Source organism: Schistocerca serialis, chromosome 3 (genome assembly GCF_023864345.2).
Source record: "Schistocerca serialis cubense isolate TAMUIC-IGC-003099 chromosome 3, iqSchSeri2.2, whole genome shotgun sequence".
Classification (NCBI taxonomy): Eukaryota; Metazoa; Arthropoda; class Insecta; order Orthoptera; family Acrididae; genus Schistocerca; species Schistocerca serialis.
This window is the reverse complement of record NC_064640.1, coordinates 286,226,363-286,253,588: the sequence shown is the minus strand read 5'-3', so window position 1 is coordinate 286,253,588 and position 27,226 is coordinate 286,226,363. Positions and strand designations below refer to the sequence as shown.

Sequence of the window (27,226 nt, the reverse complement as noted above, 5' to 3'; positions counted from 1 at the left end):
AGTGGGAGTTCCTCTGTGCCCTTGCACATTGCCTGGACACAGCTCCTGTGCCTAATAGGATCCACAGCCAGATGATTAAAAACATCTCATCTGACTACAAGCGAAATATCCTCGTCATCTTCAACCGGATCTGGTGCGATGGCGTCTTTCCATCGCAGTGGCAGGAGAGCACCATCATTCCGGTGCTCAAACCTGGTAAAAACCCGCTTTATGTTGATAGCTATCAGCCCAGCAGCCTCACCAATGTTCTTTGTAAGCTGCTGGATTGTATGGTGTGTCGACGGTAGGGTTGGGTCCTAGGATCACATGGCCTACTAGCTCCATGTCAGGGCAGCTTCTGCCAGGGTCACTCTACCACTGGTAATCTTGTGTCTCTCGAGTCTACCACCCTCATAGCCTTTTCCAGACGCCAACGCGTGGTTGCCATCTTTTTTGACTTACGTAAAGCATACAACCCGACCTGCCAAAATCATATCCTTGCCACATTGTATGAGTGGGGTCTCCGGGGCCCCTCCCGATTTTTATCCAAAACTTCCCTTCGTCCTGTACTTTCCATGTCCAAGTTGGTGCCTATTCTAGTTCCATCCATATCCAGGAGAACTGAGTCTTGCAGGGCTCTGTATTGAGTGACTCTCTATTTTTAGTGGCCATTAAGTCTAGCAGCAGCTGTCAGGCCCCTCTGTCTCACCTTCTCTGTATGCAGACGACTTCTCCATTTCGTACTGCTGCTCCAGTACTGGAGTTGCTGAGTGTCGCCTGCAGGAAGCCATACACAAGGCACAGTCATGGGCTCTAGCCCCTGGCTTCCAGTTTTCTGCCATTAAGACGTGTGTCATGCATTTCTGTCAGCATCATAACATTCATCCAGAACCAGCACTTTAATACATTAATGACGATCCACTCACTGTAGTGGAGACACATCGATTCTTAGGTCTGGATTTTGATGCTCATTTGACTTGGCTTCCTCATCTACGTCACCTTAAATGGATGTGTTGGAAGCACCGCAGTGCCCTCCGCTGCCTGAGCACCACCTACTGGGGTGCATATTGCTCCACGCTGCTGCAGCTCTACAGAGCCCTTGTTCAATCCAGCCTTGACTATGGGAGTGTGATTTATGGTTCTGCAGCACCCTCAGCATTGCATTTGCTCGACCCATTGCACCATTGCGGAGTTCGACTAGCGACAGGAGCTTTTAGGACGAGTCCAGTGACAAATGTACTGCTGGAGGCCTGAGTCCCTCCATTGAAGATCAGAGACGCACAACTGCTCGCCAGGTACGTTGCACACAATCATAGCTCTCCTGAACATTGTAATTACCAACCATGGCAGTTCACCTCCCACATAGGTGGCTCAATTCACGGCTAACGATTGCAGTCCGCATGCGATCGCTTTTGACTGAACTGGAGTCCTTCCCTTCACCACCTAGCCTCGAGTTCCATTCACGTACACCTCCATGGTGTAGCTGTAGGCTGAAGCTTCGCCTGGACCTTTCACGTGGTCCTAAGTACTCCGTTAACCCTGTGGCTCTCCGCTGTCACTTCCTCTCAATTCTTGAAGTGTTCTGGAGCTCTGAAGTGGCTTACACTGACGGCTTGATGGCTGATGGCAATGTTGGCTTCGCCTTTTCCACAGAGGCCATATTGAACAGCATTTCTTGCCCAATGGCTGCAGTGCATTCACTGCAGAGCTGGTGGCCATATCTCACTTCAGTATATCTGTTCATGCCCTGAGAAATCGTTTCTTCTGTGTACTGACGCCTTGAGCAGCCTACAAGCTAACGACCAGTGCTACCCTCGCCATCCTTGGTTGGCTTCCATCCAGGAGTCCATCTGTGCCCTGGACTGGTCCCGTTGTTCAGTGGTGTTTGTGTGGACCCAGGACACGTCGGCATCCCAGGCAACGAACTTGCCGACAGGCTGGCCAAACAGGCTACACGGAAACCGCTTCTGAGGATGGGCATTTCTAAACCTGACCTGCGTTCTGACTTACGCCGCTTCGTTTTTCAGCTTTGGGAGGCAGACTGGCATAACAGTACGCACAACAGACTGTGTATCATTAAGGAGACTACGAATGTCTTCCATGCGGGCCGCGCACAGGTAATCAGTTATCCTCTGCTGGCTCTGTATTGGCCACGCTTGGGTGACCCACGGTTACCTCTTTTGCCGTGAAGACCCACCTCAGTGTCGATGCGGCGCCTGGTCGACAGTGGCCCATATTCCGGTGCATTGTCCCACTCTGACTGCCCAGCGACGAAATCTTGGGTTACCGGACTCGTTGCTGCTCATTTTATCTGACAATGCCTCATTGGCTGATTTAGTTTTACATTTTATTCGTGAGAGTGGATTTTATCATTTGATCTTTGCCCCTCTGTCTTCTCCACCCTAGGGCTTTTAGGGTGTAGGTTTCATGTGTTGCAGAGTGGCTGGCTTTTCCTTTTTATTTTCGTGGGCAGCCACTGTAATCTGCTTTCTTGTTTTACTCTCATCTGTTTCTAGCGTCTCTCTGTTGTTTTCTTTTCCTCTCTGGTTCCTTTTAGTGTTTGTTGCCTTTCCTTCATTCTTATGATTTTTTCCTTTCTTTCCGTTTTGTGTTATATGTCTCATCTGTTTTATTCTCACACTTGTGGCATTGTTTTATTAGGAACAAGGGACTGATGACCTTGTAATTTGGTCCCTTCTGCCCTCTTTTAAACCAACCTCACTGTCATATAATGACCAACATTTGAATTTCCAAGACATGCACAAAGTGTCAGTCGTGCAAAGATTGTGGCTGAATGTAACTACTTAGCCTTTAGAACTGTATACATTTTTTCCTTCTAAATGTTCAATGTAATTTTGATATTTTTTCCTGTTGAAAGAGGTTTCCATAATTTCAGAACTAGTTACTATTTTAAGTTAGCATAATTATAGTTGCCACGGCAAAGTTTCAAAAATTCGTTAACGACAATGGACATATTGCGTCTCTAGCCAGCCTCGGCTTTGGTTTTCTATGACAATCCATGTTTTGCTTGTGTGCTGGTTCTAAGCATCACTCTCATTTTTACAGTAGTGTGTTATTAGTGATTACTCTCTGTGGAAGAGATTTTAGAAATTCTGTAAAGTGGTGATATCTGATATTGAAGAACTTCAAAATCACATCAGTTTTCCTTCAGTGGCTGACAGCAATGATGAACTCCTCCAGACAATGGGTTATCTCAAGGAGGAAGATTTAGATGAAATAATCATGTTTATGAGCTGATTTTGAGATACTTACTAGCAATAACATTTTGGAAGAACATATTTCTTTCTGAAGTCTTGGAGCGAATGCCTCTGTTGAACAAGTATATTGCAGTATTGTGGATTATGACATGTGAACAGACTATAAAGAAGAGAGGCAAATCTTCAAATGAAGCATACCCATCTGTATGTACGTGCAAAGCATAGAAATGAACTGAAACCAGTGGAGCATACCAGATATTATTCTGTGGACTATTTACCATGTTTTGATCAACAGTGATTGGCATCTAGAGGCAGAAACCTTGGGTGCTAAGCTGAAACACCAAATTAAAGGTCCAACTTTGAATAGCAAGAGGGCACAATAGCTTTCTGCAATTCTGGACAAAATAAATTTTGCATGAAATACATGGTCACCAGCATAGTTTTACTTTTGTAAAGCTTTTTCTAATAAATTTTCGTAACCATTTTGCAAGCATATTATTTAAATGTTTCAGTCCATTAAAAGCAGATGTCACAATAATTTCAGAGATTAAAAGTACACAAAAAAAATCCAAAAACTATGAAAAATTATACCTTTAAGTCACAGTGTCCTCTTTAGTGGATGATCCATAACTTGAATAATCCATTTTTGGTGTATGCTATGTGAAGAAGTTTCTAAAAATAAGTTTGGCTTCAATACAAAATTACCATCCTAGAAATGAAAAAGAATAACTGTAACTTGTTGACATTGGCGAGATAAGTCTATATTTTGATACATGTTGCCTTCTAACCTTCTTGTACATAGAAATGACATATAACCTTCTTGTACATAAGAATGACATACACCTTTTTCCAGTCCCCTGGCATACTTTGTTCTAGTGATTGATGATCTATGGTGAGCTGTTCCAAGAAGAGGAGTTGGTTCTTCTGCATATTTGATATAAAATTTTGCCCTATCAGGACCAGTGGCCTTTTCACTATCAGTTCAGTTATTTCTATATTGGTCACTTTTTTTCATCTGTGTGATGGCAAAAGTAAGAAATGCATTGTCATCTTTTGTGAGGCAATTGCAGAAGACAGAATTTAGTATTTCAGGCTTCATTTTATCATCTTCCATCTGGATGGTGTCATGGTCAGTGGCCATTTAGACAGATGACTTCGTTTCAGCAATTGATATGTAGAAACTATGATCGTGCTACTTTTGAATTCATTGAACGCTTTATACGTAGCTGTCTTACGCACTTTTCAATGTAGTTCAGCTGTTCTTCAGCAGCAGAGATTTTGTTTGATTGTGCCATTCAGCTTTCTTTATTTTTGTAGTAACTTTCTAATATTGTTATCAAACTGTGGTGGGTTCTTCTCATCCCTCATCTTTTGTGACACAAACATATTGACCACAAGGCCTGCAGTATGTAGAAATTTGTCCAATTCCTTTTACATTTGTTGAGTGTGATCAGTTCTCTCTGCATCAATGCACAGCGAGCACAGATCTTGACATTTTCTATTTTTAAATACAGATGTATATGTAGATATAGCATATTAAACTCGTAGAAAAAGTAGATTCAAAGCTTTTTTTGTGTGATGGTTTCTGTCTGTCTTTGTTATGTTTTAAGCACTTGCTGTTTCTCTTACGACTTTCCTTTGTTATTAAGTGATGTTCAAATTTCAACATTCGTCATTGTATAAATTTATTTAATAAATGACTGGAACTGTGGCATACTCATGTCCCACTTTGCAAATCTGAAGAAAGAGTAAACTTAAAAAATATCAATATAACAGACATCATTAGATCAGTTGTGGTGGCTCACATGTGGATTGATATACAAATGCTCATGAGACCCATTATGTTCATTGTGTTGGAAGATTCAATTGTCGCTTCCTTTGGATATGCGAAGTGCGATGTGGTATGTCAAAGTTCACATAATTTTTAACACAAATTTAGTCTGTGCAATGGCACAAATTGATTGTGCTGAAGAATGACAGAAATGTTGAAATTGTGATTTGATTCAACAAATGAATACACCATAAGCGAAACGTGATGCCCTTCAGACAGTATGTACAGACGTGCTCCCATACTTTAGAAGTTAACAATATCAATTATTAAATCTGTGTATTGAGATGCTCTACTAAATACTGTGACTATCTCTTCAGTTGCTATTGAGTGTTCTCATCTTTGGAATAATATTTCAAATAACATGATGAAAACTGAGCAAGGTAGTGCAATGATTAACACACTGGACTCTCATTTGGGAGAATGATGGTTGAAATCCGCGTCTGGCCATCCTGATTAAGGTTTTCCTTGATTTCCCTAAATTGCTTCAGGCAAATGCCAGGATGGTTCCTTTGAAAAGGCACTGCCAACTTCCTTCTCCATCCTTCCCTAATCCGATGGGACTGGTGACCTCGCTGTTTGGTCCCATCCCTCAAATCAGCTAACCAACCTAACAGGATGAAATTAAGTGACACATTCGATTTGCATACAAGAGGAGTTTTTCAATTCCGTGTCTCACCATTTTAATCCTCATAAGTCGTCTAGTGCAAATTATCGTTATTGAGAAGAAATGGTACTGGCCTAGCATGACATAACTGAGGTACTACTGTCTGCTTTAATGTTAGGTGCACCACATAGTTCCTTGTACAGCCTAACTAAATGGGAAATAGAAGTGATGTGCGCTTCTTTCATAACTCATCTAAACTATTAAATGGTATCAGATCTAGGATATTCTGAATGAAGAAATAGAAAGTTTTGAATGAACGTATCTAATCCAAGTATGATAATTGGAAGTCCTGTTGAGAATGTAAGTAATGGAAGTAGTAAAAGCAACAACATATGAGATGCCATGTGGCTGATTTGCACATTAATGAGATGAAAAATGTAGCTAAGGTTCTGGACTTTGTCCTTCAGAGCTAATAGAATACACAAAAACTATCATGGCTACACTGTTCTGGCCAACTACATCATATTGGCAGTGGAGCTTGAGTGGGTAAGGTGGTGTCAAGTGGTAAGAGCAAAGGAGAAAGGTGAGGTGAGGTGAGGTGGAGGACATAGTGTGGGAGGCAAATGTGGCTGACGGCTGGGAGAGTCAGACGGTATGTTAGCTGTTGGCTGGGAAGGGTAGCTGTTAGCTGGGAAGAGGAGGCAGTGAGTGGATAGTATAGAAATGTGACAAAGATGAGCTCGTCCTGGTGCCAGTGGGGGAGCCATGTATGGATGATAATTATGTAGAGGAATGGTTTGGGAGGCGCAGATAGAACAGAGGAAGAAGGAGACTTCGGAGGTGTGTGTGTGTGTGTGTGTGTGTGTGTGTGGTGTGTGTGTGTGTGTGTGTGTGTGTGTAGAACAAGTGAAGTGGGGAGTGTAGAGTAGGGGATGGAAGTGGGTGTGGGACAAGGACTAGCTGAAATTAAAGCCAGGAGGATTGTGGAATTGAAGGATGTGTTATGAGGACAAATTCCATCTTCGCAGTTTGGAGAAACTGATATTAGAGGGATTGAGGAAGAGGAGGAGGAGGAGGTGGTATCCAAGTGACGGAGGTTGTGAAGCCACCACTGAAATCGTGGTTAACTCAGCAGTGTGTTCCCCAGCTAGATGGTCAATTTTGCTATTTGCCACAGTTGGCAGTGGCCACTCATTAGGATGAACTGCTATTTGGTAGTGTGCCTACATGAGACTGTGTCGGTACATAGGCCAGGTCTTTGACATGAGTTTTCCACAGGAGTGTGTCCTGTCTAGTAAAGGGGTCACGTTTAAATGTAGCATGTGGGCAAACCGGGATATTTTGTAGATTGGGTAAGTGATGTAATACCATTTTGTGAGAGGTGGGAAGGATTTTGGATAGGAAGTTGCCCATTTCTTGGCACGAAGGTAGTCGAAGCCCCAATAAAGTGTGTGTCGCTGTACATGTGTGCCCCTAATCCTATGATCATCCCTGTAAACTGGATGCAGAGGAGCATCTCCATCATTACCCAGCATCACCCCAGAGTGACATCACGTAACCACATACTTTTATGTGGATTCGACCACCACGAAGCTGTCCACCCAAATGAATGGCTGCCACTAAACTAAGACTGAGAGCAAAATTGACCACACGGTGGCTGAACATGCTGCTGAGCTCGATGTGGCTAGTTTGCACACAGAAAAAGCAAAACTTAACTCTGGGGCAAACAGATCCAAAAACTCGGAACACAAGGAATCCAATTCATGATAAGGCACTTGATTTGACACCAGATGCACTGCATCTGGAGTAGAAAAGCCAAAAGTAGCAAAGACATCTAGATCAAAGAAATTTTTAGTACTCACATTGTTAACCACTAAGTATGTAATGGGATGGAAAGCTGACTTGTAAACTGTGTTGACCATGAATTGGAATCTGCTGTTTATGCTAGCTTACCGACCAACTCTTGTGCATGCCAATGGTTGGGACCCTTGCCAGGTGTACTACTGTGAATTGAGGGGAGAGGCAGTGGCCCCTGTGTCCACTTGTAGGCTTTATGGCTTATCTGTCACCCATACTTCAATGAAAAGTTTGGTCTGGCCTGCTTACAGCCGTGAACAGAACAGTGAACATAACAATGAAACAGTATGAATATAGACGTCCATTGATTTTGGCAATGACTCCTTGGGGTGGGGGAAGAAGAGGAGGATAGACGGTAGAGATGGACATACCACTGCTATATGACATCTTTTTTTACATTTGTGGCAAGAGGCCCACCACTTGTCAACAATGATGACATCACTCCAAACCTCTAATTGGCAGCCCACCATGCAGGAAACCTTGAACAACTGTTTGGTATTCAAAACAAATGCTAACATAGGGCTCTCAGACTGAAGGGCCCACCAACACACCTTGTTATCTGGAGCCGAACAAATAATTGCCTCTGTGACTATGGTGTGCACATAAGACTCCTGAGTCTTATCCATGATGAACCAACACTTAAGACTGCGGCTGTGGAGCTTGGACGCCCAAGCTCAATACAGTTGCTGCAGCTGTTTGTGACATTCATAGAATTCAATGGTGCAGCTGCTACAAGCATATACTTGCAGTGATAGGAGGAGAGCAAACTACAGATATTGTCATAAGAAAGCAATGCTGGTTCTTGCAGAGGAGCTAACTGCCACAGTAAGTGATAAATATGAGGGGGTATGAGTCTTATAAACCTTCATATCAACCACCTAGAATGTCACAAAATGTTGGCAAAGCTGCTTTTTGTCAGTGTTCCAGTCTTCCATGGATTCATCACGGGAAATGGGGGGCTGGAGGGGGGGTGGGGGTGGGGGAGGAGGATGGCCACATGTGAAAAATCCAGCAGCTGAGCCTGGATCAACATAGTCAACAACCATTACAACACAGCCATGTGTGCCTGCTGGTGTTGCACAAGTGACTGGAGTAGAATCTCCATGGAAGAGCCGAACATCGGCAAAACCACCAAACCCATAACACATGAAAATTTGACCCTTGATGTTGCTACTTGTGCTCTAACTAGGAACTCAAGGAAACACATGGCTGTAAAAAAGATAAGATTTATTGGGTCATGGACTGACATCAACAAGAATACAATTAAAGTAGTTTACATGTCTCGAAAACATTTAACAACTGAGGGTCCGGAGGCCCTTGCAAGCCCATATAGCGATGCTGTCCTCATCAGATATCACTGGTATAGTGCTGCTTGCACGCAGCAAATCTGGTGATGAGTCGGTGACCATGCTGCCCCTAGTGGCGGCCTCAGGTAGTTGTGGGAACATCATTTGAATATTAGCACACACTGTGCTTGCTGTAGTACCCTGACTTAAGACCACTGTGGGCTGTAGGTGTAGTAACTGGTGGGTTACTACACTTGCTCAACCTTCCAATCCACTGCTGTGTGTCATTGTGGGCCACACACAACTCTCTGCCAGCTTCCAGCTATCCTACCGTCCTATGCTCCCTCCCTCTGCCTGGCTCTTTTGATCCCTCTTCTACTTCATCGGAACGACTTCTTGACCCCACTCAAGTTGGTGTGCATATACAATGTAGTCTTTTTTTGTGCTTGATTTTTTTTTTTTACCTGTTGACTGCCCAGTCTCACATTGGCACATTGTGTTTTGTTACTTATGCTCTTTCCATTATGCAACTAAAACAAAGATAGTTTCAGTGTCCAGACAAACCACCACTAAAATTGTTAAGGTCCTACTGAGGGTTTTCTTTTGTCTAGTATCACTTCTGAAAGACCCAGAGCTGCTTTTAATGACCTTGACATCATTGCAACATTATACTAACTTCCTCTTCTTCCTCAGTGCCTTGCCCACAAATCGCCCTTTGTCACCACCTATTTTTTTAAGGTGGCAGTAGGTCCTGCAGATTGCTGCTGGTGTCATTACATGACAGGCAGAATGACAGAAAACTTCTTCAGCCTTGTGTTTGATGTGAGAAATTCTGTTTACATAAATGTAGGATCTTTGACTATTTAGGGAGTTTGCAACTACAATAACACATGTGTAAATACCACAATAATACTGGAGCTATTTGAAAGGTATTAAGTTGGATATTTTGTTGTCAAAATAATCAGTAGCAGAAGTTAAATCTTTGTGTTGTTGAATGTGGAGTATGTAACCAACAGCAAGTAGCAGCTGTAAAATCTGTTGTGTATTTGTGTTTCTGGAACACTGTATTCCAGTTTCATTTGAAACTGTGAATGACTTGTGAACTATGGTATTCCGCAGTAAAAAAGATAACAAGAATTAAAAGTAGAAAGCATAACACAAACATAGAGAGTGGTTGTTGTTACCTTAAAAAAATGTGTGAATACCAATTTATATACATGTATAAGAAATTGGACACAAAATGGACAGAAGAAAGGAAAAGACAATTTGGGAGAAGCTGGAGCACTGTAAAAATAGGAAACAAAGAAAGAAGACAGATTGAAGTTACATCAATATGAAGATAAAATTTTGCATAAGTTATTGTTTATTTGTAGGTCGTGAATAGTGAGTATAAATGTCCCAGTATATTTAACACATTCTCACAAGATTCTTTTGTTGTTTTTAGGTGAATGTAACCCTGAAAAAGTATGGATCAAAGCTGGAACACCAAGGAATAAAAATAGAATTCATTGGTCAGATTGAACTCTATTATGTCAGAGGCAATCATCATGAATTCACATCTCTAGTCAAAGAACTAGCTTGTCCTGGTGAACTTATGCAAAATATGTCCTATGCTTTTGAGTTCCTTAACGTTGAAAAGCCTTTAGAGTCGTACACTGGTTCAAATGTACGACTTCGGTAAGATGATTTTAAGTTATTTATTGTATTTATTTTCAAAAGAGTTAATGAAATGTCTCAAAATTTCGTGATGTAATACGATCATAAAGTAATAAGATTTTCTACTAAGTGGACAGAACCATGAATACCATCTATACAAGCTAATAATGTCAATTTTTTATTTGTTTGTACTTTAGTTTTTTGATGTCATGGGGCTAAATTCAGATTTTTTCCTATAGTTCACTGACATAATGTTAATATCACTTCTGTTACAGGTATTTTTTGAGAGTTACTATTGTGAGAAGGCTTTCAGACATAATTAAGGAAATGGATATTGTTGTTCACACCTTATCTTGCTACCCAGAAATGAACAACAGCATAAAAATGGAAGTTGGCATAGAAGACTGCTTACATATAGAATTTGAGTACAATAAATCAAAGTAAGTTATGTATGAAGGTGTATTTGAGAACCTTGTATCCTCGCATTGCTCATGTATATAAAACTTGAGTTGAGAGACAGCTAAAATAATGTGACGTCTTAGGGTAAAATAATGCTTCTGGAAAGAACAACTAACATTTTGTCTGTTTTTTACCTAATTAAAACAGCATAATTTACAAAGGTTCAAATAACATTTTGTGGCTCTTTTAATAAGCCTGTGTGACAACTTGCAATAACTTCACATTATGTCAACGAAGTCTGTGTATTTGTCACTCGCATCTCGTGGTCGTGCGGTAGCGTTCTCGCTTCCCACGCCCGGGTTCCCGGGTTCGATTCCCGGCGGGGTCAGGGATTTTCTCTGCCTCGTGATGGCTGGGTGTTGTGTGATGTTCTTAGGTTAGTTAGGTTTAAGTAGTTCTAAGTTCTAGGGGACTGATGACCTAAGATGTTAAGTCCCATAGTGCTCAGAGCCATTTGAACCATATTTGTCACTCTTATTACAATAGTATGTTTTACCATGTAGGGTCATCTTTTATTTCCATGTAGATAAGTTAGTTGGACAGCAACAAAGGAGAGAGGAAGCAAAGTGGATGAGACAGTGGACTGTGAAGGTTAAAAATGACATGGAAGGAGTGCTGATCAACTTAAAGCATCAAATATAAGAACCCATGGCATAGAATTGTGCTTTGGAACATAGAACAGAGTATAAGAAACATAAAGATGAGAAGTATAGAACTTGGAAGAATGACAAACAAGAGAGATGGGATATTTTGAATAAAAAAAGGGAAGATGGGAAATTTAAATAGAATAAGACCATCTCAGTCAGAAACAGTAGTGATACATATGGCATTTTATTTCAACTAGCTAGAAATTTATTGTATACCAAAACAATCTGCTCGCTCCTACCGTCATTTTAGGAGTTTTGTTAATGCATCCATTCTTTCAGAATAGCCTTTCAGGCTTAATGTAGAGCAACTTGCTGAAGTGATGACTAGCTGTGTAGATGAAACATTCACTGATGCACAATCTAACCGGTATTACAACAGTTGGCCTATAATTACTCACAGTGCATTTCATTTTGGCCCCTGAGACAAAAATGAAGCTGTTTTGCGAACATTACTTGCCAATGGCACAGGCTGATTATAAATGATTTACTATTCAAACAAATAAGACAGCTGATGAGGTCAAACACCATAAAATAATAACCTAATTGGTAAGATACTGTTTTTAAACAAGAGTTTTAACTGTCAACAACATTGATTGAATTCATTAGAGACTATGCAGGAGCTCTGCTGGACAAGTGTTTTGAGGAGAATGAAGAGGCAGTGTCAGTTGTGCCCATATTGAAGGAACTTCCTGTGGTCACTTGAATGGTATTCAGGAAACTACACAAAAAATAATTGATTGTTCAAGATTTGTACCTTTCTTTTCCAGAATAGCAGTCTAACCCTTCTTCATTTGTACCACTTTACTTGGTAATAAATCCATTGGTAGTAGAGGGCATGTATGGTATCACAGAACCAGTTTGTTGAGCCAAAATGTAGGTGAAGACATTTTCAGATGTTTCTCCATTCTGTGTGAAAGGGTCTCAAGAGGCTTGATGGGATTTTTGAAACACTGAGAAGGTATTTGGTGACAAAGTTCACTGTAAAGTTCCAAAATCATTCACTAGTGTTGAGTGAGCTAAAAATTTGGGATAATTTTGATAACTGCAGAACTACACAAAACACCTGAGTTACAGGAAAGGTGTTGTTACTTAAGCAAAGCATGGAAATGCTGATGAGATTTATACATTTGGCTCACACACATTGTGTTTATAAATGCAAAACTTCACCCACACCATTATGACAAAATTTAGATCAAGGGCTGTTGAGAAACATAGGGTGGGGTGGCAACTGTTGAATGGAAATTAATCTCTCACATTTTGCACCATCCGCTGAGTTTTTGATGCTTCTCTGCACCTTAGTGCTGAATTGACAATGTTTGTTAAACGAATGGTGTATAATGTCCCTGCCAGGGGTGCCACAGGTATGAGTGTGGTGCACATAGGGCCCAAAGCTATTGCAGCCTTTCTTCTCTCTTGGGCTGCATACCCTTCCCAATATCCACCCCTTCCCATCCTAGCTCTCCTCCCACTCCTTCTGCGCCCCCCCCCCCCCCACCCCTTTCCCGTTGTGTACCCATCTGGTTGAGATGCCTGACAACACAGGGATCACACTTCTGGTACCAGAGCTGTCACCACCTCATGTTTGCCTGGGTGTGATTGCTCATATTTTTGGGGCATCAGAACTCCTGCCAACTACTGCCATGCCAGGCAGCCTTTGCTGCAGCTGGGTGGCACCCACCGGGTGAGCCCCCCTGATTGGAGTGGGTCGTACCAGTACCAGGGTGGATGCTCAGCCCGTGAAGTGTGCTAAACTCCATACTTGTGGATGCTCTTCCATGGCCGTGTCTTCAGACGGGAATGGTTCTCTCTCTGCTCCTACTTTTGCTTTCATGGCCTTCACCTCTGTGCCCACTCCCTGGGAGGACGCCCAGGCCTGCCAGCTTGGAGCAAAACCCTTTCCCCGTTAACATGGTTTGTGCCAGGACAGACGGGGAGACTTTTGCCACTACCAAACCATTCTTTTTCTTGAACATATCAAAGATAAATTTGGTGAAGTGGGCTCACTTAGTAAGATGCGATCTGGTTCCCTACTGATTAAAACCTCTTCTGCTGGTCATTTGGGTTCCCTTTGTGTTTGCAAGTGCTTAGGAGACATCCCAGTGAGCATTACTCCTCACCACAGCTTAAATATGACCCTGACCATTGTTTTCCACAGGGACTACCTCCTTCAGTCTGATGGGAAACTCGGGATTAGCCTGAAACAGTGTGGTGTTTGTTTTGTCCAGTGAGTCCAGAGAGGTCCTAAGGACAATCATGTTGATACTGGTTCTTTCATTCTGGCTTTTGTGGGGGGAGGAGTCAAAATAATTTTTTACTGTAGTGATGTGAAGCCCCTATATCCCACATCCCGTGCGCTGTTTCCAGTGTCTCTTCGATCACATCTCCGTGATGTGAGGCAAATCCTATTTGTGAGGACTGTGGCCACTCTCATCATTGCACCCCATCGCCCAAGTACGTGAACTGCTCAGGCCCACATTCTACTCACTCGCTGGACTGCCCAATCTATATAAAGGAAAGGAAGATTTAGGAATTCAATATTCTCAACTGTCTATCCTGCTCTGAGGCTGGCAGAAATTCAACCATCTCCACCCTGTAACTTTAACGATTACCTCTGCTTCTGTCGTCTCTTTCCCACTTCCTTTTTACCTCTGTCCTGTACCCCTTCCCTTTCCTCCTCCCTGGTGGTGGCCACTCCCTCTCCTCACGGAACCACTCTTTCTCCACAGCTGGAGAAGAAACCTTTTCCTCTGACACCTGCCAGGAATGTGACTCCCTTCCCTATAGGATTACTCCTCCCCGGTGTCTCCAGAACAAGAAGCCTGTTACTTTGAGTCTGACATGGGACACATGCTCTGTGAGGCTCCATGCTGCTCATTCTCTTTTGGGTCCTGATATTACTGTGACTTGCTCTCTTCACGACTACATCTCCTCTCGTCCTGAGGAGGAGGAGGAGACGCATAACCATAAGTCTTGGGATGAGGTCCTCCCCCCCTCCACCCCCCCCCCCCCCCCAAAGTCATGGATGTCACTCCATCCTTACCAGTGACGGACATGGACTTGGCACAGTGACCAATTCTGGCCCATTCAGTGTCCATCTGGTATCTTCTACTACTCACTCCCAGTGGAACTGTAATGTTAACAATTGTCACATTCCAGAATTGCGGTCCCATCTTTCTCTACACTCTGTAGCTTGTGTTGTATTGCAGGAATATTGTTTTGTGTGACTCTTCGTGGTTTCCAAGCCTACTGTTGGGACCAAATCAGCCCTTTGCGAGCCTCCAGTGGTGTCTGTACCTTGGTCCACACAGAAACTGTCAGTTCCTCTTCATATTGCACTGGAAGTGGTGGCCGTTTGGATCACTTTGTGGTAACAATACGTAATCCTTATCTTCCCCCACACAAGCCTCCTATGCTTCCTGCTATTCTTGCCCTCTGTAGGCAACTCCTGCCCCCCCCCCTCCCCTTTCCTTCACCTTGTGATTTTAATGACCATAACACTCTGTTGGATGGGACTGCGGCCACTGACCAGTGAAAAATTTTTGGAGACCTGCTGGCAGGGCTTGATCTCTGCCTCCTCAACACTGGAGTCATGACACAATTTAGTGTGGTGCACAATACTATCTCAGTCATTGATCTTTCCATCTGTAGCCCTGGATTCCTCCCTGCAGTTCATTAGGGAGTTCATGACAATTTGTGTGACATTTTCCAATTATCTTTCCTTCAGCAACGCTCACCTGGATGCCCTCCCAGTTGGCCTTTTTTAATATGAGTTGGGATTGCTTTTCCTTGGCTGCCATCCCAACCACTCCACGACATGACAGCATTGATGAGTCTGAAGAGACTTTGACCAATGCTATTCTTTCAGCATCTGCTTTGGTGAATCTGTCTTCCCCAGGTTCAACCTGATGGTGGATGCCTAAAATTGCTGTGCCTAGTAAAGGCTACCCTCGTGCCATCAATCGAGCGGGGTGGCGCAGTGGTTAGACACTGGGAGGAGGACAACGGTTCAATCCCGCGTCCGGCCATCCTGATTTAGGTTTTCCGTGATTTCCCTAAATCACTCCAGGCAAATGACGGGGTGGTTCCTCTGAAAGGGCACGGCCGACTTCCTTCCCAATCCTTCCCTAATCCGATGAGACAGATGACCATGCTGTCTGGTCTCCTTCCCCAAACCAACCAACCTCATGCCATCCAACATTATAAACAGCATCCATCTCTTGACCATCTCATGGCCTTCAAACAGATTTGTGCCCGGTCCTGTTATCTTTTTTCTTAAATGCCAGAAATTGATTTTTTGGGAACAATATGGCACTTGCCACAGGGACACATACTCCCTCTTCGCAGGGTTGGGTAAAGGTCATGTGCATTTCTGGCTGCTGTCCTACAGGTATCCCAGGAATTTCCCTGAATGAGATTATCCTCACCAGCCCAGGCCTCAGCATAAGCCCACTCTTCACCCACATTCCATCTTCTCAAGCACCATCAAAAATGACTCCTTCTATCTTTCGTTCCCCGCTGCCTGGAGCCTTATAATGCCCCATTTAACAAGTGGAAATATGCCAGTGTCCTTGCTCTCTGCTGCAACATGACTCCTGGACCAGACCAGGTACACAATCAAATGCTTCAGCATTTATTGGTGGCTAGCCATCGTCATATACTTGTCCTTTTTAACTGTCTCTGGAGCAAGGGGGAATTCCCTTCCCGGTTATGAGAAAGTGTCATTGTTTCAGTTCTGAAATTGTTTAAATCACCTCTTCAGATGGACAGCTACCATCCAATTAGTTTAACCAATATCCTGTGCAAATTACTTGAATGTATAGTGAGTCAAAGGCTGTATTCTATCCTAGAATCCTAGGAATGCAGCCAAGGGTGATTTTTTCCAAAGCCGTTTGACTGCGTGTAATTTAGTCCATCTGGAGTCTGCTCTTTGAACGGATTTTGCCTGGCATCAACACCTTGTTGCAGTCTTTTTCGATCTGCATAAAGCTTACAGTACTACATGGCACCACCACATCCTAACCACCTTACATGAGTGGGACATCTTTGGTACAGTCCCAATTTTTATCTGGAACTTTCTTTCATATCACACTTCTCAGTTATAGATTGGTGCTCCCAGAGAACCTCCCATCTACAGAAGAATGGGGTCCTGCAGGATTCCGTTTTGACGGTCCCTATCTTTTTAGTTGCTATCAATAGTCTGGTGGTAGTTGAGGGTCTTTTGTTGTCCCCCCCCCCCCCCCCTCCTCCTCCTCCTCTCTGTATGCTGATCATTTTTGCATTTATTTTTGTTCAACCACAATAGGAGTTGCTGAATGCAGACTGCAGGGAGCAATACATCGAGTGCAACCTTGGGCTCTCACTCATGGTTTCAATTTTTTGGCTGTGAAGACCTGCATAATGCAATTCTGTCATTGCCATACAGTCCATTCCCATGGCCGATTGACATGGTTTTCCCATCTTGTGTCAGTTAAAGTGGAAATGTTGGTCCCACCTCTGTGCTCTTCGATGCCTCAGCGACACCAACTGGGGCACAAATGACTACTCTGATGCAGCTCTACAGTCCAGTCCCATCTAGATCGTGGGAGTCTTGCATGTGGTTCACTATGACCTTTGACATTACAGATGGTGGACCTGATATAGCATTGTGGGGTACAACCGGCACCTTTTGGACTAGCCCCGTGTTCAGCTTCCTAGTGGAGGCAGGGGTTCCACCCTTTCAGATTGTGTTTCAACAATAATTGATCACTTATGCATTGTGCGTTCACTGCTCTCCAGAGCACCCAAATTACTGTCTCTGCTTTCTAGATATGGAGATCCACCTCCCACAAAGGCAGCCCAGGTCTTGGGTTACTATTGCTGTCCACATATGGTCACTTTTTTTCTGAACTCCAGCTTTCCCCTCTACTAACACTTCTCAGGGCCAGCTCACATACACCTCTGCAGTGCATCCCCTATCCACAGCTCTGTCTTGACCTATCACAAGGTCTAAAAGACTCGGCTCATCCTGAAGCCCTCTGCAGCCAGTACTTCTCTGTTCTTGGCATGTTTCAGGATCCAGAAATAATCTATACTGATGGCTCAATGGGTGCCAGTCATGCTGGCTTTGCTTGCATTCATGCAGGCTGTAATGAACTCTGCTCCTTGCCGGTTGGCTGCAGTGTTTTCACTGCGGAGTTAGTAGCCATCTTTCATGCTCTTGAGCATAACCTTTCCTGCACCGGTGAGCCCTGCCTCACCTGTAGCAACTCTTTGAGTAGTTTTCAAGCTCTTGACCTGTGTTGCCCTCACCATCCCTTGTTCCTGGCTATCCAAGATTCCCTTTTTGCCCTCAAACAGTGTGGACCTTGGTAGTCTTTGTCTGGACCTCGGCTCATTTAGAGATCCTGAGGAATGAACTCACTGACAAGCTGGCCAAATTGGCTACCAGTAAGCCTCTTCGTGAGATTGATATTCTGGAATTGGGCTTTGAGTTGGTATTATGCCATCAAGTTCTAAGGATTTCGAATACAGAACAGCATTTTCTGACAGCATCAAAGCAGTGCCAGCAGCAGTGCATGTTACGTTCATGGCATGTCTGAGACAGTAATCTGGCTCATTGAAACCTAAATACCTCCCCCATAAATGGATGTAGCTCCTTTAGATGTATGATGTTGTGGCATTTTGTTTATAGTTGGGAGATGCGTCGTTTTTGGCCATATACCAATGTTGTCTAGGATATGTCCAAGTATTTGACTTGGAGTTGAAAAAAAATGTGAATTCAAGAGGCTGCACTAAAGCATGGTTTCTTGCTAGATGTGAAAAAAGAGGTTGAAAATGTTCCATGTGGTCTTTGCTTGTGCCCCCTGTAATGCACAACTGAACATATGATGAGTAATCTGTTGTAAGAAACAATGAAAAATTGTTCAGGCACATGAATTCTTGTGGAAGCTGCAGATATTGGTATATCCCAAGAATTGTATTGACAACTACTTATTGTTTGGCATCATTTACTGGCAGTTCTAGATACTGATCTGGTGACTTATCTTTTCTGCCTATAAACTTAATAAACACCCCTTCAAGCTGCAGAACTTAGTACATACCAGTTTAGCATAGCTGTGCACAGTTGAAGTAACACTGCTTGGCAAGGACATGTTTCTGTGACCGGCAGTTTATTGACTCATGAGGACATTTATTGGCTCAAAAGAAAAATTAATTCACTGACATGGCATTATTCTGTCAAAAATGCTTATTCTGCTTCTGATGCAATAATGTGACTGAAATATCATTATTGCTGCTTTTGCTGTTCTGCCATTTCCTGAAGTGTCTGCTGCTGCTGCTACACCTGCAGCAGTTGTGGGGTGATATAATCCAAGTTTTCGGATTTACGTATTATATTACATGAATCCATAACAGAATTTACAACCATTTTTTCTATTGTACAATCACTGGCAATATTCAGAATAAGAGTTACTTTCACTACTTTGCCCATGGATTGGGAGACCAAGAAAACAGCAAAGCATTATGACTGCCAGACAGTGACCCAATACCCTGTTTAAGAGCACTAATAATTGTGACAAAATACCTTTTCTACTGTAGTTGCAGTGAGTTATGAACAAAAATGGGCCATACTGAGAGGGCAGTGGCAGTAATTGGGGCGTTACCTATTCCTGATGACAGGTTAATGCTTGTGGACCTACAGATGTCATAACTTTTGTAAAATTTCTGAAGACGTGTGAACTGAAACAATTTTCATGAAATTTCTGAAGACCTTTGAACTGAAACAGAAAGGCTACACTACACAAAGCTGCCTACACTCAACTTCCATATAGTATTAGGCCTGTGTACAGTGAGGTGGGCAAGTAATTACTGCCAATTTGGACACACATGTTAAATAAACGTCTGACACAGCAGTTTAAGAATCATAAGTAATGTAAATAATTTCATAGTGTTCAGTCCAAAGAGTGATTTGTTTCAGATTGCTAGTCTCTTCATCTCTGAATACCCACTGCACCTATGTCCATTTGAACCTGTTGATTGTATTCATGCCTAGGTCTCCTCCATCTACAATTTTTACCCCTCACACTCTCCTCTGCTACCTCATTGACTATTCCTTGATGTCACAGAATGTGTCCTATCATCCGATCCCTTCCTTTAGTTAAGTTATGTCGTAAATGAATTTTTTTCCCAGTTTGGTTCTGTACCCCACCTCATTAGTTATTCTATCTACTCATATTTTTTCAGCACTCTTCTGTGGCACCACATTTCAAAAGCTTTTATTTTATCTTGTGTGAATTGCTTATCATCCACATTTCACTTTCATACAAAGGGACACTTGAGACAAATGCCTTCCTAAAAGGCGTCTAATCTCCAAATCTATTCTTTGTTAACACACACTTTGTTTTCAGAAATGTTTTTTCTTGCTATTGTGAGTCTACATTTTAATTTTATATTCCCTCTCCTTTGGCCATAAACTTTTTATTTTGCTACCTGTATAGTAAAACTCTTCCACTTCTTTTACTGTTTCACTTCCTAATCTAATTCCCTCAGCATCACCTGATTTCATTCGGTTGCATTCAGTTACCCTTGTTTTACTTTTATGTTGTTCGTCTTATAATCTTTATTCTGCTGTCATTGATTTTATCTGATCTTCGTGGTGATAATCAGATCTAGCAGAGAATAGATTAAAATTTTCTCCTCCATGTCCTCCACTTGTAGCCATTCACCATGCTGAACGCATTCAGCCTATTCTGAAGAACATAAGCCGTCAATTTGTTAATGCAAATATTAGTATGTCGGTAGTTTTAAAACATGTCTCATTGTGCAACATACCCTGTGATTTGTGCCCATAGAAGTTGTGTTGTGTTGTGTTGAAAATGTGGTAATTGCAGAACTGTGTGTACTTGTACATTTGCAATACAGTTGATTTCATAACATTTTATGTTTAACTTGAGAATTTCTGTGAGAGTCAGAGGATCCACAGCATGATATTGGCTCTCTTTGCGTTCATTGTCGGGTGTCTCATCACCAACTACTCCTGAAGGATAATGCTCGTTTTCCATGACAACTTCATTTGAGGCGATATGAAATACACAGTTTCATCAACCATATTTTTGATGTCTCAAGATTAATTGTAATTGTCTGAATAGCTCTTTTTGACCTGGAATACTGATTTTCATAACATATCCCAAAGTACGACCAGCTAATATGACAATTTTTCCAGCCCAGTCTGGTATACTTTAAAACGGCCCAAACCATTGCTCTTTGCCTAACTTTTTCCTCATATTCTGGTTTAGCCATGTTTTACACAGCAGATGAGGCATCATATTCCTGGATTATCTTTGTCAGTATCCCTGTATCCATTTAACAACAATGTCATTATGCTCCATTAAAATTTTACTTCCTTTGTTTGTATTTAGGTATTTGAATCATAAACACATAATATTCATTACAGTGCGGCAATACTGCATTTGAAGTTAATAGGTTTTTGATATTTGCAGCACAATTTTTCAGTAGTTGGAAATTCATTTTTGTTGTACGTATTAAGGGACATCTGTGAAATTCATTGAAATTTGACATTTGCTGTTTTCTATTCCATAATGTACTTTGACTTTTCTGAGCATTTTGGTATATAATACATTAAAATCGGACAATTGTGAGATCTTCAAATAATATTTTTAATGTTGACGTGAGACTGTCAAATTTCGTGGCTACGCATATACTGTCACAGTTGAGCAGTCATATCTTAGGAACTACACTGTCTAGAAGGCTGTGAATTGCTTTGTTTTATGCCTACTGCTACATCTTAAAAGTTGGCATTACGAATAAACAAATCAGTCCTTTGTTTCTGATACTAGTTTTCGTTGAAAGTAGTGTGAATATCTGCTATTTTTGTAGTAAGTTAGCTTCTATTGCTTTTTATACATAAATAAAATGACTAAGCATAAAAGTAACTTCAAGAAATGCAAATGTGCAGGTAACAGATATGAGAGACCTGCATTTTCTTCTGAAGTGCTTGAAAATACGAATATCAGCTGATGAAAAGCCATGTCATGCTTTGTGTCCACCTCCACCAAACGCTTGGTGTAAATATAGGCAAGCTGAATTTTCTGGCACCCTGCATGAATTTACACATAAACATTCTCTTCCTTTGGCAGTAATGGAGGCAATCAATCCTATTTACAGAGATTTTGCAAATCCTGAGCTACTAAAGAAGTGTTAACATGGGAAGACCCAGAATGTGAATGAGTCTTTCAATAATGTTGTGTGGTGCTATGTGCCTAAAAATGTATTTGTTGGCCTTTGACTCTAAAGTTAGCAGTGTCTGATGCTGTAATAACTTGTAATGGTGGGAACTATGAAACACTTAAGATTCTGGAGAAGTTAGGTGTAAGATTTGGACAGAACACAGCTAAAGGACTACGGGAACTGGATGAGTTTCGTGTACGTGAAGCAGAGTTAGCTGTTCAGCAAATGACAAAAGAAGCAAGAAAGAAAAGGAGGAGACAAGCACTGGGATGTTGTGACACTGAAGAAGACACAGACTATGGGCCAGGGCAATTCTAGTGCATAAAAGATGCAGAAATGTAAGTCTGTATAAGAATTTGTAGTAAAAAAAAGTTTTAAACCTCAGTATCTCTAAACTACATTTTTTGCAATAAATGACCCGTTTTCTAAAAAAGTATTGATGGTAAAGACACAAAATTTTCACAGCATGCCAAATGTGAGATTCAACACATATGGAACTAGAATAATTAATATATCCCGAGTTGTTTTGTTTTTATGTTCATCTATTTACAAAATTGTGCCAAAGATTTAGTGTCTGGAGGAGGAAAAAAAAAAAAAAATGCCCCAGAATACAATTTTAGTAATAATTCTAGTTCAGTGTATCTAGAAACTTGCATTCAGTAATTTAACATTGGCAGCATAGGACATACAATGTCCCCTTAAATTAAAGAATGTTATTAAAGTATTGCTAATTTGTACATACTCTTCCACACATCCACAGTGCTTAGTGACTGAGTGAATTTGGAATGCTGTGTGAATATGTGTACTTAAATTAAAAAAAGAGCAGTAGCTCAGTTTCCTTCTTGAGGTTTCTGACTATTTTTAGGGACTTCTCACAACTATGACCTTCACCTAGAGATTAGAAAAAATGTATGTTCACAATTCTAGACAGGTAAACTACCTCCTTGGCCAATCTGTTCAATGATTCTCATGCTGATGCCATATGCATTTGAAGTACATTTATAGGACAAGCCAACATCTAAATCAGACCACTGTTTACTGCTTATATCTTCAAGGAAGCTCGAATTTTGTAAATGATGTATCACATTTGTTAATGTAATATTTGTCACCTACAACATCAGAAGCAGTGGCTATTCACAACAAATGCAACAGTTGTTTTGAGAATAATTCACTAAACATTTCTCTATAATCAAATTTAAAGTCTAAATTGACAAAGATCTCAGAGTGTTTGAAAGGCAACTAAATGTCATTGTTTTTACAAGAGTGTTCAGTCATAATGAACTTAAATTTGTCAATGTTGGTTTTTGATACTGTCTGCATTACTGAACTATAAATAAATGATTTTGTAGTTGGTAATGGTTATTTTGTAATTTTTTTACAGGTATCATTTAAAAGACGTTATAGTGGGAAAGATATACTTTTTGCTTGTGCGCATAAAAATCAAACATATGGAGATTGCAATAATCAAAAGGGAAACCACAGGATCTGGTAAGTAGACATTGTCATAAATATCCACTCTTGGCCCTTGTCTCAGATCTGTCAATGTAATATATATTGATATTAAGCAGACTTTTCTGTTATCATGAGACTGTCAGGAAAAAGCCTGCAAAATAAAAATCTGAAGATCACAAGTACCAGAAGTGCCATAATCTGCAATCTATGTGTAATATAGTGATATTGACATTCAGTGGATTCAATTAAATATTCTTGAAGTGTCAGTAGAAGTATTATATAAATGATTTCAGTAGAAACAACAATTTTGAAGACAGCACAGTGTGAGGACTAGTGACATAAAACCTAAATATGAAATATATGCAGTATTCATGAGACATGCCCATTCAGAGGTAGGTTGATGCGTGCTCTGCATCAACAGTGTGATCCCGAAACCTGTATGCACACAAACTGAAAGTTTTGTTTTCCAGTCTGAGTGGTTAACATTACTGAATGTAGAGCAGCAACATTTTTAACTACCTTTATTTTTTTTTAATTTAGGAATGACATGTACTTGCATATGCACATAATTGAAGGAATATTTGAATATTTGCTTTCATTCTGTGTGGGAATAAGTGGATTAGAGTTAGTAAATTGTTGTTATAAAAAGTGTTAATCAGTTATTATGTCCTTTTCTTATTATTGTTGTAGGACCAAACACATTCACAGAAAATGAAACTATAGCAAAATATGAAATAATGGATGGAGCTCCAGTAAGAGGAGAGAGCATTCCAATAAGAGTGTTTCTTGCTGGCTATGATCTTACTCCTACAATGAGAGATATTAACAAAAACTTTTCAGTGCGGTATTATTTGAATCTTGTGCTTATGGATGAAGAAGATCGCCATTATTTCAAGCAACAGGTGTGGTTATCTTGAATTAATTTGATAACTTATGCAATTTCTTTAACATTTAGACATAGATTGAGAAATGTAAACAAACTTTTGTTAAAATTCCAGGTGAATTTGTTCTGTGTATTATCTGAATTACCGCAATTGGAATACTTTCCTTTTGTTGTATTTTGTTTCTAAAGCTATAGCGCCAGTCAGAAATCTTCCAACTTATGAGAAATCTGTAATAAACAGCAGTGACACGCTTGGTTTGTTTGCTTGCATGATATTTATATTTTATTTCACACATATTTTAGGAAGATAGGTTTCTACTTCACAGAAAAATGGGGACATTTTGTTACATTGCTAATTCATACTTTCAGTTACCAAATTCAGGAGGTTGTCCCCAAGAAACTGGGTCAGAAATAGCAATCCTTGAGACCCTGAATTAGGGACTGGCTGGTCATTACTGCCAGTCACTTATAACTGTAAAGTGACAGCATACTTCAGCAAGCATTTTCCCCGTGTCTGTGGAATGTAATGTGTAGCTGCAATATTGACGTAACCCACCAAATTCTGAGGAAAGTAGCACCACCACCCCCAAAATCAGTTTTAGGTTTTCTTGACTGAAAAATTTGTAGGTGTCATTTTTAACCATTCACACACTGTTTTTAATTTGTTTGGCTTGACCCCTTCTGGGGGCTGAGGGTTCTTTCCTGAGTCCGTGCATTATGCCCACAGGGCCCAGAGCTATTGCAACCCATTCTTCATTCCTGGGCTGCATTTCTTTCCCTGTGCCCCTCCCTCCCCAATCCTCGCTCCTTCCCTGCTTATCCCTCCTTCACCTTTCTCGGTGTTCCTACTGATATTAACCTGGATATTCACCTGGTTTTCTGTATTCCTTGCAGTTTTGTTCCACTTGTCTTTACTCTTTCATCCCTCCTTTTTGGCATTTTTGGTCCACCTTTGGGGTTTGACCTCCACTTCTAAATTTTCTCTCCATAATGTGAGCCATTTGGGGGAGAACTCCCTGGCATCTACAACATGCATTCCCTCCCTCCCTTCCCATCTTCCTTCTTTGCTGTAGGCTGTAGGCCCCCTCCCCCACTGCAAGTTCACCAGCACATGTAGCCAGTCCTTGTGGCGGGGGTGTTATGTCCCAATCTGGCTGAGCCCCCTAACAACACGGGGATTGCACTTCTGGTACTGAGCTGTTACTTCCCCATGTTTGTGTAGGGGTGGTTGCTTGTCGTTCTGGAGCACCGTAACTCCCAGCAATGGTCGCCCGCTGTGCAAGGCGGCACTTGCTGTGGCTGGGTGGCGCCCATGGGAAGAGCCCCTAATCAGAATGGGTGGTATCAGGGCAGATGCTTTGCATGTGAAATGTAGGAAGCTCCAAAACATTTGGTGCTGTCCTACAGCCGGCTCTTCGATTGGTAATGGATCATTTAATGCTGCTTCTTCTGACTAAGCAGCCTTACCTCCCTGGCTACACCCTGGGAGCAGGGCCAGGCTTACTGACTTGGGGTGAAATACTTTACCTGCTACATAGTCTGCACTAGCACTGACAAGGAATTGTTCACTGCCACCAAGCCATTATTTTTTGGAGTCTCTCAGTAAGATGCAGTTGAGTTCCCTGTGCAATAAACTTCTTATGCCACCCAGTGTGCGAGTGTTGTTGCATGTGATCACCATGGCAACATCCCGTGTCCATTACACATTACCAGTCTTTGAATGTGACCCAGTGAGTCATTTTTCATAGGAACTTCATCCTTCAAATTTATGAGGAACTCGTGGTCAATCTGCAGTGATGGGGAGTTTATTTTCTTTGGCATGTTCAGAAAGGTTGTAAGCACAATCACACCAATACCGGTACCTTTATTCTGTTTTTTGAGGAAGATACCCTTCCACAGATGGTCGAGGTTATGTGTTAACAGTTTGACATGAATTGATACATCTCGCCACCCATGAACTGCTTTCAGTGATTGAGTTTCGGGTACATGTCTTCCTGATGTGTACGACGAACCCTCTATGCGGTGAATGTACACCCACTCTGAGGGGAGCCCCTGTGATCCACCATGCATGTGTGTTAATTGTCATGACTGTCATTCTCCACCCTCACCAGATCGTTTGGCTTACAAGAAAGAAAAGAAGATAAAAGAGTATGATTCCCTGGAGAACTGAGGCTCATCAGAAATTTGACGGACTTCATCCTGTGTCGATGACTTCTACTTTTCTCTCTGGTACGTCCTTTGCCGCTCCTCCCTCTTCCTTACACCGGTCCCATCCATCTCTCCTCTCCCCTCTCCCCCTCCCCTGCAGTTCCCATGCCTGGGGTGCCCCCCTTCTTCCGGCAACTACCGGTGATTGGGCTCCGTCTGGGGCCCCTCCTCCTGGTGTCTCTCAGGCCGGAGGCCTGCTACCACAACTCGACCATGGCACAAAGAGGCTGAGCACCCCAAGCTCACTGACTCTTTCAGTTCCAGATCTGGCAAAAGCCTGCTGCCCTAACTGCTCTCCTTCAGAAACTTCCTCCTCCTCAGGGATTTTAATGCTCACAACCCTTTATGGGACCATGCTTTTTCATTTACACAGTGGCTTTTCATTTTCCAATTTTTTGTAGCGCACAACCTGTGCCTTCTTAATGATGGTTCCCCTACTCATCTTAGTGCCGCATGTGGCACTTTCTATGCCATTGATCTTTCACTCTCTTCCCCTCCCCTTCTTCGTTCCTTACACTGGTCATCACAGAATGAAGTCTGTGATAGTGACCACTTCCCGTTCATTCTCTCTTTCCCTTCCAACTCCCAATGGCCTGGTTACCTGCTGGGCTTTCCATTGTGCTAATTGGCCTCTTTATATACCTCTCAGGTCATGTTTCCTCCTCCTTTGTCAGTTTGTGTTCATGAAGTGGTCCGCAATGTATCTGATAAGATAACCAGTGGTGCTGGCATTGCTGCTTCTCGCTTGACAGGCCCCATTCACAGTTGGTCAATTCCATGGTGGGGCACAGCAATTGCCGTGGCTATCTTTGATCATCGTCATGCCTTGCAACATCGTAAGTGGCACCCATCCTCTGTTAGTCTTATTACCTTTAAATGTCTTCCTGCCAAAGCCTATTACGTAATCAAGTAGAGGAACCAG

General features: G+C 41.9%; 1 protein-coding gene across 1 annotated transcript in view; it reads left to right on the top strand.

Annotated features, from left to right (window-relative positions):
- LOC126471589 (vacuolar protein sorting-associated protein 26B-like) overlaps positions 1 to 27,226 on the top strand; it is a 210,482-nt gene that overhangs the window by 166,341 nt on the left and 16,915 nt on the right. The window contains exons 3-6 of the mRNA XM_050099825.1: positions 10,220 to 10,452; positions 10,707 to 10,871; positions 23,143 to 23,249; positions 23,904 to 24,115. Of these exons, the coding sequence (XP_049955782.1) occupies positions 10,220 to 10,452; positions 10,707 to 10,871; positions 23,143 to 23,249; positions 23,904 to 24,115 (717 nt within the window). The remainder of the gene's footprint in view (positions 1 to 10,219; positions 10,453 to 10,706; positions 10,872 to 23,142; positions 23,250 to 23,903; positions 24,116 to 27,226) is intronic.